A 19,948-nucleotide genomic window follows, 5' to 3' on the forward strand; every position below is an offset into this window, starting at 1 on the left:
TACATTTCTCGTTCAAAATTATTCTATAGCTTACATGATAATATTACGAAAAGGGGTCGTTCAGTCTTTGAATTTATAAGATTTAAAATGCTGAGAGGGTTTCTCGATAAATTACAACGAAATGGCCACTTCTTTTGATAAAGATGCTACCAATATAAGGAAGTAAAAGTTACTACTTACGTAATCTCACTGAAGTAAGGTTAACGTCTACTAGTTTTCATAAAATATATTTGATAGTTTGGAAAAAGCTTTCAAAATGAGTGCTGCTTCTAGTAAGGGATTAGTAGCCCTAATCAAAAGAGGTTGGAATGAAATTCCAGAAATTATGGGGAGTTCTGTTTTTGGAATCGCTGGAGTTGGATTAACGATTTATTCGGTTTACTTGTACTACCAAAAAGATGGAGATAACAGAAGATATAAGGAACAGTACACTGTATACAGACACGATGATCCAAGGGTAGATAAAATCAAACAATAGTGATAGCAAAATATCTAGTCATGTAGTAACTTTATTCTTGTTTAAATTCTTAAAATAAATACATTTTTAATAAAGAGATTTGTGTTCAAATATACATTTTAAATTATATTAAACGAGAGTATATAATATAAGGTAAATGATATGGTTCACTTCAATTTAAAGAACACCATTACATTTTCTGTTGGAGGCTTCTTCAAAGTTTTATTGAATAATGAAGTATTCAGTGATATTTTACATTATAGTGCTAGTAAATTTAAATTTCAAATAACTCTCAACTATTACCATGGTGTCAAACAGTAATTACATTATAGTGCCAGTGAATTTAAATTCAGAATAACCCTCAACTGCAATTGTGGGATCAAAATAGACCCCACTGTACACATTTCTGGCAATGTTGGAAAAACCAAGTAATTTGGCTACACCACTATAGCTATTCTCAGTCGACTTGGTACTTGTGACTTGTGTTAACATTGTAATAGGCAATTGGGAGTCAATAAGAAAATTTTTTCACAGATTTTATTTTTTATTTTACAGTGAAAAACATTTCTAGTGCTTCAATGCCAGGTACAAATGATACAATTCATGTTGGCAGTCGTCTTATAACTATTGACAAAGTGGATTTCACAAATGATATAAAAACAAATAAAGAAGCTGAGACGAATAAAGAAAGAGAAAGGAAAAATAAAACATCAAGATAACAGTAGCTAGAATCTAGCCTGGAACTCAGTAGTATTGGTACGGTACAAATAAATTCAAGTGGTCTAAAAGTCAGCCCATTTGTGGAAGTGGTAGGTCACATAATATGTCAGGGTTCATCTACCTGTGATTATTAGCCCAGTACTTCTTAACAGACCGCAAACTGCTTGAGGCATGGTCTCTTTTGATTACAAAAGAAATGTTGCAAACTATTTTGGAACATTTCTTCTTCCAAAATAACAGAAATGAGCATTTTGTATGGAAATACGGCCACTTAAGTTGATCATCTTTCTTTTACAGAATAAAAGTTTTTCTTGAATTAATGGCACTCTGCGCAAAATATGGAACTGGGAGACCAATATGTCTAAAGCTCGTTTTTTGTTAGCTTTCATGACACTGCAACTAGGGAAGGATAGGAAGATGGTGTACTTAAAATCAAAAACAGAAAAGTATGGCATTAAAATGATGTCTTTATGTGACGCTAAACATGAATTCATTTATGATCCTAATCCACATAAAATAAGTGTACCCACAACATCTGTTTTATGATTATTAGTCCCATTCTAAATACCAATCGAAATGTAACTGGTGACAACTAGTTTACATCAATAGAGCTTGTCACAGACCCGCATAAAGTAGGAACCCTTAGAAAAATTAAAAAAGACATTTCTCAAGAAATTTCTTCCTAGGGAAGCTTAAAAATACCTCAGCATAGCGTTAGTTAAAGTCTTAACAACGATAGTAGTTGAGGGGTTAAAATTATATTAACGATCTTAAAGACATGAAATATTTATTGAGTTGTAAATATTGGAAACCTAACAGAATTCATCGTCTCCATATTGTATTATCGAATTTGTCATACTTACCTTTTTTATTAATTTCTAAATTGAGAACTGAATCTTAAACTATAAGCACAACTGGAGAGTATTCAAAACTTAAATTACACCAACTTTTGATTTTGTACAGTACAGTTGAAAATTTTATTTTATATAATTTTAATTTCATTTTGTATCATGTATGTGAAGTCTTTGCCAACTATTTTATAAGCGCTTTGGTAGTGGGATTGTGGCAAAAATAAACACCAAAGTGTATTATTTCTAAAATAATTTCTAGCATTCAAATATTTAAGTACTTTGACCATAATTTCGGTCTCTGACGATGAATATATAAACATTCTAAAGGTAGGAAATATATTAGAAATAGTACACTCACCGATATTTGCAATTTTTATTGATTTCCGAAAGGCATAAGACACAGTTACAAGAGAAAATCTTTACAAAATAATGAAAGTACCAATAAAACTGATGAAGCTCACGAAAATGGCATTTGCATATATCAAAACAAAAATTAAAATAAAACAGAAAATATCAACTTTAACACAAATATAGGGCTAAAACAGGGAGCTCCTCTATCTACTACACTGTTTGGATAGTACAAAGAAGCGGAATGAAACCAGGGGAAGACTAAAAACAGAAACAGTTGCTAGACTATGTAGATGATGAGGTAATCTTATCAATAAGTGAAAAGACGTGCAGGGCTTTCATAGAAATGGCAATTTTATGAAAATGACCAAAACTCGAATTACACATGCAATAATTATTGGGATTCGAGCAAGTCAACAGTTATGTGTATTTTGGACAATGATGATGAGGAAGAAAACATAGAAACAAGGTTAACTCAAGGAAGCAAATAGTCAGGAACAATAAACAAAATACTAATCTCCAAAAAACTAACAGTACTTTATGCAAGCGAAACGTGGAGACTTAATAAAACGGAGGAAAACAAATTAGATATATGGGAGAAGAAATTACTGACAAGAAAATTAGGAGGGAAAAAGGAAGAAGATATATAGAGAAGGATAAACCAAGAAATTGAGTGGGAAATTAGTAAAATTGGCTGGGACACTTGAAAAGAATACAGGAAACAAGAACGAAAAAGAAAGTGACCATTAGAAATATGGCAAGAGCACGAAAAAAAGAAGGTTCCAAAAAGAGATGGTATGGGAGGTACAAGGAGATCTAATGGAGAGGGTAGTTCGGGGCTGGCAAAGTCGAAAAATATAATAGATGAAAAAAATTATTGCCACACTATGAGGGTCTAAGAGTCTAGGAGCCCTTTCAAATATTTTCAAATAACACCCTCTATATACCCACATGTGGTCTATATATTTTGATAGCCAAGTATACTTTAAGGGACTAGATCTTCATAATAAATTAGTATTTTTTAATTGGTTGTTGGAAAGATAAAAATTTAAAAAAGTAAATAAAGTTCGGTGACTTCATTTGTTAAGTTTCACTCGTATAATTACCTCAAATCACTCAATCATAATATTATAGCAACAAATACAAAAATACAGTCCACTAAGCACTAGTACTCTTTCATTAGTTATAATGTACAATACATTGTACATATCTGATTCTATGCACCTAAGGTCACATATTCCCAACCGATAAAAATTTTCAAGACTGAATGGGTTAAAAGACAAAATAACATACAAGTGAAAAATTAATCGAAATTAATGTGTTTCAGGTGGAATCAATTAATAAATATAACTGGAAATCTACTTCCACATAATCGATTGGCATATATAGTAATTTGGTAAAACAGTTTTTGTTGAATTTTTCTTCCATTAGTTGCTAGTTTACTTAAAAGTTAAATAATAATAAAGTTAAAATATGGGAATGTATATTTTTCAGTAATAAATTTCAATTATAACATTTAAAACAAAAATGCTCTAAAGATAGATACATTTTTTTTACATGGTGTTCTTTAAAATAAGAGCTTACCATTTCCAAATTAGTAGAGACAGTTTAAAATAGTTATCACTTATAATCAATCACTTTTTTTTATTAAACAAAATATTTCAACACCAAGAAAAAAAAGGACTTTTATCTTGGAAGCGTTGTGTAAAATTTAAAAACCTAGAAGTATGTTGGCTTTGAGATCTGAAACAAATTACATTTTATATATTGACAACAAATTCTGCTATATCATTTTATACATTCTTATTTTAATAATAAAACAATTAAGTGAATTGTATAAAATATTGGATTAAAACATGGACTTATTAAAGGTTATGGACGAGCCCAAACGGTTTTAAATCGATGCCAACGAGTTTGCCCATGGTTGTTTGGGATAATTCATTTTTAAGTACCTGGAGGATTTTTAAGTGTTAATGTCTTATTATCTGCTACTTATTTTATTTTGATTGATAATTATAACGTGGTTTTTAGTGATTTGTGAGGAATATTTTGTAAAAATATCAAGATCAGTATTAATCCTTTTCCTCCCAATAAAAATTAGTATTTTATAATCATTGCAATCAAAAATGATTATGTACCTATATTTTAGAATACCAAAAGACCCCAATCTTAGGAATAAATGGCTAGTGACTATAAGAAAAGACAATTTTAAACCAAATGACTATACAGTGTTTTGTGAAAAACACTTCACCAAAGAAGACTTTGAAGTTAATTAGAATTTTAAAAGCAGGAGCATTTCCTTCTGTTTTTGATTTTCCCATACATTTACAAAAAAATACAAGAAAGGAGGTCTTTGGAAAAGAAATGCTTAAGCAGTGAAGATATTGATGTGAAGAAAATAATAGATTGTACGGTTAGTTATTTTAATAATTTGCCTAAAGTAAAATAATGTCTGTTTATTATTAATTATATTTTTAGATACTAGTACTGCCACAGATGCACCAGCTGTGGATACTGAAATTTACCAAAGGATCTAAATGTACAAAATACTATAATGGCCATAGATCCTTTCGACCTCTAGAGAGAAAGCTTTTTCAAAAGGTTGAAATTTATATCAATATTATTTTAGTCTTGGTAAATTGCCATTTTACCTACTAACTATCTAACAAATTTTCTTTTTCTTTAACAAACTTAGGAAATATCATCGAAATACAATGAAGAAAATTAAGACAAAAGATCTAACTCATTGTTGGAATAATTGTTAAAAGAAAATAAAACTGAACAAAAATATATACTGTTTTATCACATTTTATGTAATTGTCCTAAACAAATACCAATAATATAATCCCTCATTTTTATACAAGAATATTAGATTTTTTCTTCATTTATAATTTAATTATTATATTGGCATCTCAAAAACTACGTGTGAAAAGATAAGTAGGGCGAATCCATAACCTTTGATAGGTCCAATGATTTAAGGCATATTACATGAAATTTTCGAATGCTCGTTTTGCAGAAAAAATATTAATCAACTTTCCCTAATAATTTTCCTAAAATTTATATTGATACATAGATGTTTTAATGTAATATAGAAGGGCTGCTTTTTAATGGTCATTTTTGTTCCTAAAAATAAATTGCATAATTGCAGGAAGCGGTTCTGCACTTTGTACCATTGTGCTGTTCCTTCATTCCAACTACTGCTATCCTGGCCCCCCATATCTTCATTCGCTACGATAAATAACGATGGTCGCAGCGCCGATGCTCCTTGTAGTACAGTCATCACTGTATGAATGACAGTGATATAAAATTGTGGGAAATTTTTCAAAGATCTCATAGACCTCCATGAAGAAGGTATCATTACTACAAGTTTTGTTAACCAAGGGGACCCAGCAATTATGTCTACTGAACTTTCCATAAAATTCCCAGACATTTCACGATTTTCCTTGCTGAAATTGTTACCACTGAGGTATTCCAAGATATTATTTTATATGATGTTAACCAAGTAGTAACTATAACAAGTTGCTGTCACTAATAATAAATGGTCTCTTAGAGTACACTAGATGTTTAAGTCTCCAACCTAACAGCAAAACAGATTACAGGTGTGCTCTCATCTGTTGTGTTTATGACCCACGACAATGTAGTACTCAAATAAATATAATACTTAATACCTATAGAGTAATTGAGAATCTAAATAAAAATTTATTTATTCTGGATTTTCTTTAAACATTATTTAAGTGCAACAATTAACCTAACTAGAGTGAAAAGATTTGTTATATGCCCATAGTGACTAATAATACAGGTTATTGACATGCTGACAATAGTTAATCATTTAAAAGACTTATGGTTATAAAGATAGGGGACTAATAGGGTCATTTTTGGCCAAAGAGGTAAACTGTTTGATAAAAAGTGTGTTAATCCTACAAAAAAATTTAATTATTTGAATGTATAAGGAAATTATGGTTCAAGCTGGATATAAAATGATTAGAATCTCAATAAGCCCAACAAACAGTTGTAAGTGTTTATAAATACTGTCAATTGCCCAGAAGAATGGAAATTCAAATGTAATATGAACTGAAGGAGTATATTGCACTATACATTCAAAATAGATGAACAATTGAGTTTAGAATTCAACAAAAAATTGAAAAATACAAAAAATTCTAACTCAAATGAAGTTTTCTAGTGTGATATCATTAGATCTATTTAAAAATGATCAGACTTGGCAATACTGCCTCAGTGCGATAATCATATGATACCTCAAAAGTAATTTGGAATAAGGAAACAATTTAATTCACTCAATATCAAAACGATTCTATGCAAATGTTATTGAAATCAAGTTACTGTACCATACTTACTTTTCAACAACAACAGCCGGCATTTGGACCAATTGTACAGGAGATTTGCTATCTTTTAAAGCCTGTGTTAAATTTAATATTTGGCCCCTCATAACTGACATTTGACGTTCATATAAATTCTTATCAAAGCCTTTATCTTGCTTATATAGCGTATATAAATCATCACAGAGTTCCTAAAACAAAATTTTATTTACGTATAAATCATACAGTCAATTTAAGAAGTGGTACATTTTTTAAATATAATTTTTCAATCGAAGGGAAAACTATTCTCAAAGGTAAATGTAAATCCCCACAAATGAAGACTAAATAGAACGCACAAGGTTTAAATTTATGCTGACAGCACAAACATTTCTTTTATACTTTACTAGAAATAGCCAGAAAAAAATATGAATAGGTTATGACTTAAATACTTAAAAAACTATTCAGAAAAAGCTTATTTTCAAACACTTGGTCAATAAGCCAATCTGGGAAAGATTCGAAATGTTTTAAAATTTGAATCGTACTGAAAATGAATAACAACACAATTTATTTACCTGCACAAAGTTCATATGTGACAACAACGGTAACACAAGGTCTTTAGTAGCCTCACTAAACGGTACTTTAGCCTGCGGTAACCACGACCAATGATAAGGATACGCCCGCCAGCTATCAGGATGTTTGTAAGGAAATGCCAAACCATTATCGATAGCCGCTATACTGATTTCTGGTAGCTGCACTACATTCCAGTCTGAAGTATCAGTTTGTTCAACTTGAGCATTTACAGTATTACCTAAAAAATAATTAAAAAGTATAAAATGAAATCTGTTGAGTTTTAATAATACCGTAATGTATCTAGACGAATATTTTACTTACCGTTCGCAATTTTCGGTTGGTCGTATTTAATTAACCAATTGTCGTTGCCTCGATCGGTATTTCTGATTATGTAATCTAATATTACCAACCGTTCGAACTGTAACTGAAATTTTTGAGCTACTGCTGGGGGTAACGGTTCCACTTCGAATCTCCTCAACCAATAATCTGCATCCTTATAACCATCTACGAATACTTGGAATGAGCCCACCTTTGAAATAATAGAAAAAAAATGAATTTACACTAAAATTTTAGTCTCATTCTTATGTTGGAGCAAACTGACTACTCTTGTAAAGGGTATACTACGATGAGTTGATATTCATATTGGAAATAATGTCTTTCTGTATAAAGGGTTTTCCGAGGATCCAGTTTCATTTAATATATTTTTTGTTTATGACTTGCCAAATAGATCACAACTTTTTTCATTGCATTTTTAAAATCTAGGATATTTGTCTCAAGTTATCGGTTATTAGATATCATTTACATATGCTTCTTTTTGTTTAATCGGCGCTACGGTCCTTGGAGAACCAGGACCTTCTAAACCATCAACTGCTAATCCTTTCTGTCGTGAGCATGATGCCTCCAATGTCGAACCCCTAGCAGGATCAGGTCCGCCTCAACGTGCTCCAATCAGCGAAGGCGCGATCTGCCTCCAGGAACTCAATACATGGCTCTAAACGAGTATCGATCAGAAGGAATCCTCTCCACATATTAAGGAGATTAAAGAAAAGAAAAATAGAACAGAGAGAAGAATTTCATGTTACATTTATCGATTTGAACTATGGATGGTATGGGAATACCTAGAAAAAGAACAGATTAGAAAAGAAATTTATGAAAACATAAAAATAGATGGAGTTTAGGTTGGAAATGGGAAAAATAGTCTTAGTCCTCTTCTACAAAGAACGATGAACTGGAGACAATAATAGAATACATAAATCTAGAACCTAGCAAATATATTTAAGAAAATGGTGGAAAAAGTATGCATATAGATAAAAAATGATATAATTGTAGAAAAGCTCAAGCGGGAACCAATAGGAAACATAATAATTTGAATAGGTAAGAATACATAAAAAGAAGAAGTCTGATAAGAAAAATGACAGAAGCAAAAATATATAAGATAAGAAGTAAAGGTAGACCTAGGAAAACCTGGCTACAACAAGTAGCACAGGAAGGGGAAAGACTAGGGAAGATAATACAACAGATAAATAAAGTAGTAAAGGATCAGAAAGAATGGAAAAAAGGATAATTCATCATCAACTGCTCCTGGCGTTAGAACAAACGAGGTTCACTTTAAAAAAAACCATTTACACAATTTTCGAGATATCCGTAAACATCACCAATTTCTGAACTTCCCATATAGCTTTTCTATGGATTTTCAAAAAATTCAGATAAAAATTCTGGTAACTTTTGCCTGGATTTTGTTTACTAGGGTTGCATCTGTCAAAATTTAGCAAAAACATTAAAATAATGAATAACTGGAATCCTTTAGACATATGATGTTGACTCTGCTCATTAGAGTATACCCTGTAAGTACAAAAATTAGATTAGTGAAGAAAAGTTGAAGAAATTATCACAATGATGATATAGTATCTACGGTTGAGAAACAAGCTACAATATTATGGCTTCACATGCACTTTCGTTGTAGAAACTGAAGAAACGTGTTTAAAAATAATAATGCTTGTTACATCTTGCATAGTAAGACGATATTTCCATCATTATCTTCTGGTGGATTTTGTTCATATTACTATGGCGCGGATCCTGTACCTGTCATCTATCAAAGGATCTAGTTAACTAATAATACTTGAGTATGAACACATACAAAAAGTAGAAACTCACTTTTGGAGGTAAGCCTATCCTATTAAATCTTAATCCGACATTTGGGAACTGTTCCATAATCGCACGTTTTACTCTAGCTTTTTGCCTATCTATCCTTAAATAATTGAAAGTTTCAGAAACTAATTTCACTACCTAAAATTGAACATGATTTATTAAAAATTGAGTGAAATTTTATTTTATTACTTACTCTAGTTTTCGGTACGATATTCAGACTCAATTTTATATCTACCAGTGAAGCCGCAGCTTCTGACAAATACCCCTGATTTGGTACTAGACAGGATCTTCCAAAACAGCACGGACAACATAGTTTGTGCATCCATTTCGTCCATTTTGGATTCAATCTGCCGTAGGGTTCTTCGTCTTTCGGTTTAAATACCCCTATTATTTTCTGTAACAAAATAATCATAATGAAATGTTAAGAAAATTAAAGAACACTATTTTCATCAAAAAAAACATTTAGAATCCATATTTATATATACAGAGTGACTTTTATATATGAAACGCCTAAATTATCTCGGAAACGCCTTGTACGAGTTTTATAATTTTTTGTGTACAAGAGTCTTGTGATACGGCTGGTATAGCAGGATAATACTACACGGAGCGATCGGAGGTTGAAAAAAACGGCCCTCGATTTAAGACATTAATTGCTTAGTAAACAATTTTTATATGAGTACACACACTTAAAGCGGGTATGGTAACTATTTTCTACTTTATAAAAGGTATTTCTGAGTATATTTTCTATTTTTTAACATAACTTGCCTAATACTGGAAAGTTTTCAAATATTATTACTATCAATTAGTTTTTACCCCATGTAACACATCACTCAATAAGCCATGTGATCAAGAAAAACACATTTTTTGCCCAAAATCGATTTTATTTATCAATGTAATCTCCTTCATGAGCAATACAATTAATCCAACGCTTCTCGATGCGTTGAACTGAAAATAGGCTTCAGTTTCAGCAATTGGTTCCTTATGTGAGCTAAATTTTTTACCGGCAAGCCTCATTTGAGATCAGCGAATAACCAGTAGTCACTGGGGACGAGATCTGGACTATACAGTGGATGAGGAAGCAATTCGAAGTGTAATTCGTCCAATTTAACCATAGTTGCCATTGACTTATGAATCGGTGCATAGTCTTGGTGAAACAGTGGTTTTTTCTTCGACATATGAGGCCTTTTTTCCTTGATTTTTGCATTAAAGCGATCCATCAACTCTATGTAGTATTCGCTATTGATTGTCTCTCCCTGTTGGAGATAGTCGATGAACATTATTCCATGTGGATTCCCAAATACTGAAGCCATAATCTTTCCAACTGACTGTTGTGCCTTTGGACGCTTCGGACGTGGTTCACCGGCTGCACTCCACTCACATGATAATCCAGATCCACTTTCGAAGAAGCTTTCTCGTGGTCAAATGTTCTTTATAATCGTAAACACACTATGTTCTGATATCTTCACGACCTCAGCTATCTCACGCAATTTCAATTTACGATTAGATATAACCAATTTGTGGACTTTTTATGTTTTCTATAGTAACCACCTCAATTGGACAACCAGAACGTTCACCATAATCAGTGTCTGTACGACCACGTTTAAATTCAGCAAACCAAAAACAAATGGTTATTTTCGATGGAGCAAAGTCCGGATAATACTTTTGAAGCAATTGCTGAGCTTGTACAGTATTTTTTTCATCAAAAAGCAATTATAAATTAACACACGAAGTTATTTTGAAAATATAATAAAAGTAGCTTCACTTAAATGGCCGTCACTTTTTTGTGCCTAATTGAAATGTCATAAAATTTCACACATAGTCTTTTGAAAGTTCGTACTTCATAAACGTCTTATGGATTTGACAATGGCAGCGCCTTCTGTGAGTAAATCACACGACTTTTCGAGTGATGTAATATTTATGTTTAGAGCTCCTATTACATTCATTTCTAAGATTATTAAGTTTATTTAGATTTTGAGCAAGAGAGTTGCTTTAGGGCGAATTTTAAAAACTAATTTCATAAAAGTATTTCTTTTCATGGAAAGTTACCATGTTTTTTGAATTAAACTATTAAGTGAAATAGCAACTTAACTACATAATCCATAATCATATGCAACAAAATTTATTGGTCGTTTTTAGTTATAACTAGTTAATTATTATGCGCATTCTTTGATAAATGTAATAGTAATTTCACTGAGAATGATTCATATTCATTTACGGTTTTGAAATTTGATATACACGGCTTAAGTGTGACAGAAACCTTAGTAAAGACTAGAAATCAATACTAAAATTTACTTATTTTATAAATGCTGTATTCTGTTATTTTATATTGTATTTAAAAAAAAATTTATATAATTTGTATTAAACGTTATTCAACTGAAAATTGTAGTTTAGGCACGAAGCCCTCTATGTTTTTTTGAAACTTCAAGTTAACTTAATATTTTATTCTGTTACTTCAAGGAAAGTAAACTAACCCAGCAGTGCTAAATATATTAGTTGCTTTCAGTAACATTGTTCGTGGAACAAAGCGAGCACGTGATCATAGATTGTACAGATTGATTGTGGTAATTTAAGCCAGCCGATCAGAAAAGCAACAACCACACAAATTAACTTTTTAAATGCTTATTTGTCGTATAGCAAGGAAGAACAGATTCGTACTGAAGCTGGTAATCAATTCAAGACCTATGGAGGTGCTAAGTACTATACTCAGTCAGTTCTTATGCATTACGAATAAAACTATTTATTTTATATATGCAATATCACTCGAATAAAATTGCTAATTGATAAGCAATGAAATTCCAAACAAAACTTCAAAAGGGAAAACAAATCTGAGAGCGCTCGTTTAAGATTCGGAGCAAAGAGATCTTCCTCAGAGCGTTCAAAAATGTATATAACCGAACACGAACTGAACCAAGAATAGTTCACCAATAGGATTGATCAATCCCATAAGACGTACATACGCCAATTCTTGAGCCAAGGTCAAGTGATGCTTACGTCACCTGCAGACCTCGACGGCTTGTTTACCATTTACGCTGTGCGGTATTGCTTGTGTTTTTGTTAATTCGAAAAGGTCGTACAAGTGATTGAAGAGTTGGAAATTCGTTTTTTACTTAGTTCTACGTTTTAAAAACTATTATTTGTGTGTATTATATATGTAGAGAATAGTGAACAAAGACAATATTATTGTTTAAGGCAAAATAATCTTGTGAGACTAAATTTGAAAGCACGAATTTGAAGAGAAAGTCTGTAAAAGGGGATGAAGATGACGGCAGAAAAACTGGAAAAAAAATGTTCAAAATTACTCATTGACAGATTTCTACCTATCTCTTTATTTTATATATATCTGATATTTTATTATTTTTCTTAAATTTAATAATTTAGATTATTATTAGAAATATTTTTCATAAATCAGTTTAAATCATTTCATTTGTTTTTACTTTTTAATTTTTAGTTTAAAGTTTGTTAATGGCTTCTGTTTTACTAATTATAAAATACAGATCATTTTAAAAATAATTCATTTTCTTTAATTTCTTTTCTTCATTGTATACCTATTATAAATGGAACTTAAAATTAACTGAATAATTGGAAATTGGATTTTAAATTAATATTAATTCATAATAATGAATAAAACTTAAAAAAATAACTGTATTTTTGTTAAAATTGGCCTTTAAACTCATCAAATAGTCTAGCTCAACAAAGAGTTAAGACCGGTCGAGGTCTGCAGGTGACGTCACGTATGGCGATTTTTCGCACGCACATGGCAGACACATTCAGTTTATTGAGCAATCCTATTGGTGAACTATTCTTGGAACTGAGCAGTGAGAACGAAATTAAAGGCGGGTTTCTATTGAGCAACAATACGAATTCGTGCCACTCTTCCGTACTCACTGTCGTGGCTCACGACTGGAGTGGGGACTAGCTAAGTGTTGTGGACCGTTCACACACACACGATTTAGTTTTCCTTGGGTAGCCAACCGCGATGAACGAGCTCGTAGTTGAAAGTTGTGCAATTTTGAGTTCAACCTTTAGTGCTATTTTAAGTGAAAGATTGAGACAGTTACGTGGACAGAGAAGAAAACGGAAGAAAAGGCGTTATTGGGCGAGGAAGTGGATACCGAAAAGAAATTCGCAGGCTGAACAGTTCGATGACCATGAGCTAAGGATTAATCACCATGAAGATTTTAAAAACCTATTACGAATGTCTGAAGAACAGTTAGATTATCTCCTGGAACGTGTATCAAGACATATTTTAAAATCAGACACCAACGTGAGCCCTAAAATAAAACTGCAAGTTAATCTGCGCTACTTAGCTACTGGCGTTCATATTTTCAAACCAGACGACCTTTCACTATCGGCTATCTTCTTCAATTCCTGACAGTATGAGCTTCTTAAATTTAGCTATAACCACTTTATGTCCAAATCCATTGATACCCATCGATTCGCTAATTCTTTTCGCTGCGGCCAATCTTAAATCTCTATCTTTGAGGTCTTTGCAGTTAGAACTGTACAACAATCGATCACTAATACATAACTCTATGAACTTAACTCTCCACGCTCCTGACGGCTACGAAACCGAACAGTCAGAATCATTAGTTGTACGAAGTCTGGCTATTAAATAACGAGACTGCGCGCTTAGAGGGCGCCCTAGGCGGATGGTGTAAAAAACGATTAGTAGCGTTGGGTGTCTAGATATCTTGTCTATGCACGTCCCAAAATACGTTTCCGTGACTATTATAGTTTTTGTTCAGTATCGGTTTGGAAGGAACAGGTTTTTTTCTCGTGCCAAAAAAATAGGAGCAATGTATCAATCACAAATTTCTCGTTAAATTGAAAAAAACTCCTCATGAGTGCTATAAATTGTCGCAAAAGGCCTATAGGGTCAATTCTCTACCTTGTGTGCGTGTTTTTAAGTGGTGTAAGAGGTTTAGTGAGTGCCGAGAGAGTAAATCAAAATTTAAGGCAATGTTGATAATTTTTTTCGACATTAACGGTATCGAGATGACTGAATGAGTTCCAGAGGGTCAGACTGTTAACCAAACTTACTATTTATCCGTTTTGGCAACACTACGAGGACGAGTTCGTAAAAAACGGCCCGAGTTGTGGAAGAACAACTTGTGGATTTTGTACCAGGACAACGCACCTGCCCATAACGCGCTATCTGTGAAACAGTATTTGGCCAGTAAGCGCACTCCAGTGCTCGAACACCCGCCGTATTCACCAGATTTGGCACCGTGAGACTTTTTTTGTTTCCGAAGATAAAATCTGCTTTGAAAGGGACCCGAAAAAACGGCAGAGCTCCTAAAGGCATTCACCAAAGAAGACTCCCAGCACTGCTTCGATCAATGGAAAAAAACGTATGGAAAGGTACGTGGCGGGGGGAGGGGAGTATGTTGAAGGGGAGCATTCGAATGTAGAATAATTTTTATAATAAAACACTTTTTCGTAACCAGTCTCGTTATTTAATAGCCAGACCTCTTACATAGTCGAACGCAGTAATTGTTAAAATCAGCTGTTGTCATTTAAAAATGGCAGCCGTGGGATAAACAAATGCTTTTGTTTTAAGTTTCTGTAGAGTTATTTAGATCTTATTATTTCCAGTTTTATTGCGAAATGGCTGTGAAATTTTTTCCCGAAAATGTTGATTTATTCGACTATGCAGTTTGTAGGTAATCGTTAAATGTAATCTGAAAAGCAAATATATTGAAAACTTGTGGAAAATGAACAGTATTCCAACTGAATCTCTTTTTATCTAATGAAAACGAGTTACCTCCTGGTGTCGTCGTTGAAATCAGTCGCCCCAATAAACTCGGCTAAAGCCCAACTCCATTAATACCGACCTTGGAAACATTCTGGAGAGGGATGGAGGCAATCTGATTTAGTTATGTGTGGCTGTTTTTACAAAGGCAGCTCAAGGTTGGTATTATCTGGACATAAAATCACCACCACTGCAAAATCACTTGTTGGGGTGTGAAGGTTGGGATCAATATGTCCTGGCATAGTCACGTGGTCGAATTAGCTAATGCAGTTTTACAAAAACTTGTAGCCCTCTTCAAGACCAAAAAACTATATACTCCACAACAGCTTGTAATCCTCGACTCAATACAGAAGAGAACAATCCGACTTATAGGCGATACAGAGTTGACAATAAACCTGGACAACTTAGAGTATAGAAGAATGTCAATTTATCGGGACTACTTTCTTTAGAGAAGTGTATGCCTGTGGAATTAGTTACCAATGCACGTCTTTTCCCAATACTACAATCTACAGAAGTTCAATATTAATATCCAGTCACCTCCATACGATAGGCACCACTGGATCCACTCGAGTGTGTTTCATGTGCTTGCTTTTTAAATAAAAAACTCATATTTGATAAACTTGATTAAAGTTTTGTAGGCAGACAATAGAAACTCAATTTATTACTGATATTATTATTATCACATTTTACAACACAACTGAAATATTGTTGAAATGGCCTATGGAGAAAAATTTCGAATTTGGAGGTTATGTCAGTACGTCTCGTAATTGTTATATTTACTTCATAGTTTCAGTTCGCTATTTTTTATTTTCGTGGTTTTTCTCGTGATACTTGCTTTGTATTTTGTAGACAGTAGTACTTAGTGTAATTATATTTACAATTTTTTGGTAAAAAAAACTTAAATAATATTGACAACAAAATAAAATTTCTTAAACATAATGAACTTATTGTTCAAAACGACGACCTCCATTAAGTGATATGATTTAATTGGAAATCGTTCTCGTCATGCCAATAGATTCAAAATAATTGTTTTTGTAGCAATATCACTTTTTACTTGTATGAGGCAAAAATATTCGTAATCAATTTTTGAAATGTTAATATCAACTAACCTTTGATATCAGACCTTGAGGGGACAAGGACACAGAATGAGTAGATATCTTATTATTATTGATTATTTTACTTACACAGTGAGTCATGACGATCGATTAAGCAATATTTTGAAAAAACCCATTGCAAAGTGCCAAAATAATGAAATGATTTGGAAAATACAAATGAAATTAGATCAGTTATTTTATAATTCTCAAGCAAATGCAATAAATTCATACTTTATTTCATATCAGTCAAATTTTGTGTTTCCGTTCTATTTTTCAATGTTGATAAATGTAATTGAATTTTTTATTATTATTTTAGCACAATTTAGACTTTTTGTATGGATCAAACAATGAACGTTTATCTAATCTTAACATATTTTGGAATTGATGGAACAAATTTCTTAACTACCAAAATATTCTAAACTTAAATTACTGCAGAAGTTTATTAAATTGTCCACTACTTATATCCTTCCTAGAAAGCAAAAAATGAAAAACTGAAGATAGACAAAGATCCAGTTGTATCAAACCATAAAAAAAGTGCAAAACTATTCAGAAAAAACATAATTTCTAAATCACCAGATCCGTCATTAACTATGTTTGAGATAACTTAGATTTCATTCGTGGGACAATAAAATTTGTTTTCATATTGCTGTTAACTTTTTGTTGAATTTAGATGCTTTAAAAGTTTCGGGCATTTCAACAGCTCCTCTGAGAATACAATTATCTCTTGTTCAAAAACATTCAGTAAAGTGTATGAACCTCACCAAAAACAAAGTTAAAATTATTTATATTTGCTTCCCCTTGAGATTCAATACAATTTGCGCCTTTTAATCCACTCCAAAATAAAAGCTTCATTTTTGAAGTATATGGATAAAAGCGTACAAGCTTATTATTAAAAATATTTCAAATGCAGATGTTTTTAGGAGATTTGTAGAAGTGTATTAGTTTATTGTATAACTCGCTTCCTTAAGTTCAATTCTGCAATCTTCCATTTTCAACATAATATTTTTCGGACATTAAAGTTAATTAAATCATCGACCAGTGAGCAAAATAAAAACACATCCTTTTGCCAATCAGATTTCTCAAATTTTACATTTCACACCGATATGCTGTCGTGCGTTACTATGTTGAAATTGTTTAACTGCACAGCAGGCCTTATAGGCCCATGGCTTGAAGTCTCTACTGCTTTTCTCCTACTCTTGTTGTTCATGGCTGCATTATGCCAGTTTGCTATCCCTAACTTCTTCCTTACATGCATCTAGCTATTTTCTACGTTGACGCCCTCTTCTTCTTTTTGCACTCACTTACTCCACTTGTAAGGCTCTCCTCACCCACCTGTTATCTTCCATTCCTGCTATAGTCCCAACCAACGCAGTATTTTTGCACTTACTATATAGTCAATCTCTGCCTGGCCATATAACCTTTTAATCTGCATTCATTCTTCTTCTCTATTAATCTTGTTCCACTCGTATCCCTCCAAAAATCTCTCTCCCATTCATTTAACCTGTTTTCCTCTTTCTTATTCATGACCCAGCATTCACTACCATATAATACTGTAGGTTGGGTAACTGTCCTGTAAATTCTTAGTTCGCCACCTTTGAGGTATCTTTGGACCTTAATAGGTTTCCTAGAGCATCAACTGTTTTATTGCCTCTGGCCAATCTTTTGTCGATGCCAGGGATCATAATCACTATCCTTGAGAATCACCTTTAGTAGGAAATTAAACAAAACTGTTAATAACGGATCACCCTATTTTAGTTTAGTGTCATTTTCACCAACAGTATGAATTTCTTAAGTGTTTTACTAGAGCTTGGTACAGGTGTTTTCGTAATATACAATCATATGCCTGTTTAAAGTCCATATAATGTTAGTTTCAGGTTGAAATTGTTTGCAATTTAAAATTTTCAATAAGCAGTAACTGTGTGAAATATGTCATATTTTAAAGTGATCATCTGAAAAACTATTTTCACAACATCTTTGAACTATTTCACTTAAAACAACTTTTTTAAAATTTCAAGATACTCCCTATCTACAATTAGAGCCAGTTAATTTTATATTTTCAATTTTGTTTCCCCTTTAAAACATGTGTTATTGCTTCTGAAACATCCAAAAAAATTATCAGAATAAAGTTTTAACTTTTCAAAATTATCTGAATAACTTTTAATTTTCTGAGAAATTGTTTGTTTTACATAGATCTTCAATGCTTAATTTATTTGATAAAGAATGTTTATTACATTTGACATTTCGGTAAATTTTTTGACCTTCTTTGAATTTTAATCAATTATTTACAAATTAATCACCATACTCAATCCAAAAATAGATTTACACATTTATATCTTCAAAAACATAACAGTGGCACATAGATATATTTGCAGGGAATAAAAAACATGAAAATCAAGGCATATAATCTACACAGAGCTTTCTATAGAAATTAATAAACCTCAAAAACCACACATTGGATGATATACAGTATAAATGTCCATAAATTCAAGTTTAATTCTAATAGATCTGGATTACCTTGCAGAATGGCACACAAGTATATTTGAACTTCTGTTAATTCACAATAACAACTCAATTTTTTGTTTCTTATATCCTTTTTTAGTTGTTATCAATGATGTATCAGAGCCTTTTGTCCTTTTAAAACATAGTTTTTCCTGAAATATCTGTTGCAACACAAAACTTGTGATTAGATCCCCAAAAATATGTTTACCCTGCTGTACTATAATTGTTGGATTGTTGGTGACGAGTATTTTCTTCATATTAAAATAGTTAAAATGCAATTAGCATAACAGAATTAAAAAACAAATTAGTTGAAATGACAAATTGAAATATAAAATAAAAAGGATGTTAAGAAGAATAATTTCAGGAATTTGAATCCAAAATTTGTATTTACCACCATATAATATTTGTTTATAATTGACAGAGCCGATATAAATTAAGTTATTTTTTTTAATTAATTAATAAAGTGTACTTACCCCAGATTGGTTTTTAACAAAGTAAGACCCACTAGAACCTTGAGATATTCTTTCAGGAAATATTCCATGATCAATAGCAATTTCAGCCTGCCACACCAAATCAGTAAATGAGGGATCGTCTGAGAATTATGATAATAAAATTCATCAAAACAATATAACTGAAAGCTTGTATATTATAATAAATTAAGCCATTGATAAACAAATGTGAAATTTAATGTCAAGTAAAATCAAGTTCAATCACTTCAGAAACAATATGTCTAAAAATAAAAATACGAGATAGTGCGTACCTGGGAATTGATTGTAAGAGACATCAAGCCCTCCCAACAAAGGCTGTGATTCTCTATTTACTCCTGGGGAATCCAATGTAGGTTCGAATATTACCTCAGGAACTAATGGTACGTCTTCACTATCACTACAAACTATTGACAAGGCCCCGTGCGTTTCTCCTTCTGAACTACTTGTATTAATCAGGAAAGAAACAGTCTCACTGGCACTCATCACCCAGAAAATAAAAAAATATACTTCAACATTTAAGTGCGATATGATACAGTACACTATATATATGATATTTAATTTGATTTCTAATGTAGTTCATTTAATTGACTAGAAATTAGAGTCACTTAATTGTAAAACGAATTATTTTTTTGTAAACTAAGAAAAAATTAAATGGAGAATAAAAACTGTGACATCATTCAATTATACACTAAATGACAATGACACTAA

General features: G+C 32.0%; 2 protein-coding genes across 2 annotated transcripts; one reads left to right on the forward strand and one right to left on the reverse strand.

Annotated features, from left to right (window-relative positions):
- The first annotated feature begins 256 nt into the window (after positions 1 to 256).
- LOC130449605 (uncharacterized) lies at positions 257 to 5,164 on the forward strand. Its single transcript, XM_056787543.1, has 2 exons — positions 257 to 4,789; positions 4,855 to 5,164. The coding sequence occupies exon 1, from the start codon at positions 257 to 259 to the stop codon at positions 476 to 478; it is 222 nt and encodes a 73-aa protein (XP_056643521.1). The 3' UTR covers positions 479 to 4,789; positions 4,855 to 5,164.
- On the reverse strand, positions 482 to 19,943 carry LOC130449578 (phosphatidylinositol 4-kinase type 2-alpha). The gene is made up of 8 exons (XM_056787510.1): positions 19,513 to 19,943; positions 19,226 to 19,344; positions 9,601 to 9,801; positions 9,414 to 9,545; positions 7,581 to 7,788; positions 7,262 to 7,497; positions 6,729 to 6,901; positions 482 to 4,119 (listed from the first exon to the last, which is right to left on the reverse strand). Exons 1-8 carry the CDS (start codon positions 19,721 to 19,723, stop codon positions 4,038 to 4,040), a joined length of 1,362 nt encoding a protein of 453 aa, XP_056643488.1. The 5' UTR covers positions 19,724 to 19,943; the 3' UTR covers positions 482 to 4,037.
- Between the last annotated feature and the right edge of the window lie 5 nt (positions 19,944 to 19,948).

The sequence above is a fragment of the Diorhabda sublineata genome, chromosome 1 (assembly GCF_026230105.1).
Source record: "Diorhabda sublineata isolate icDioSubl1.1 chromosome 1, icDioSubl1.1, whole genome shotgun sequence".
Lineage (NCBI taxonomy): Eukaryota > Metazoa > Arthropoda > Insecta > Coleoptera > Chrysomelidae > Diorhabda > Diorhabda sublineata.

Coding starts and splice junctions, on each gene's coding strand:
- LOC130449605 (XM_056787543.1), top strand. CDS start 257: ATGAGTGCTGCTTCTAGTAAGGGATTAGTAGCCCTAATCAAAAGAGGT.
- LOC130449578 (XM_056787510.1), bottom strand. CDS start 19,723: ATGAGTGCCAGTGAGACTGTTTCTTTCCTGATTAATACAAGTAGTTCA. Junction 19,345..19,512: donor CTCTTACAATCAATTCCCAG/GTACGCACTATC, acceptor CATAATTCTCAG/ACGATCCCTCATTTACTGAT. Junction 6,902..7,261: donor CACATATGAACTTTGTGCAG/GTAAATAAATTG, acceptor ATTTTGTTTTAG/GAACTCTGTGATGATTTATA.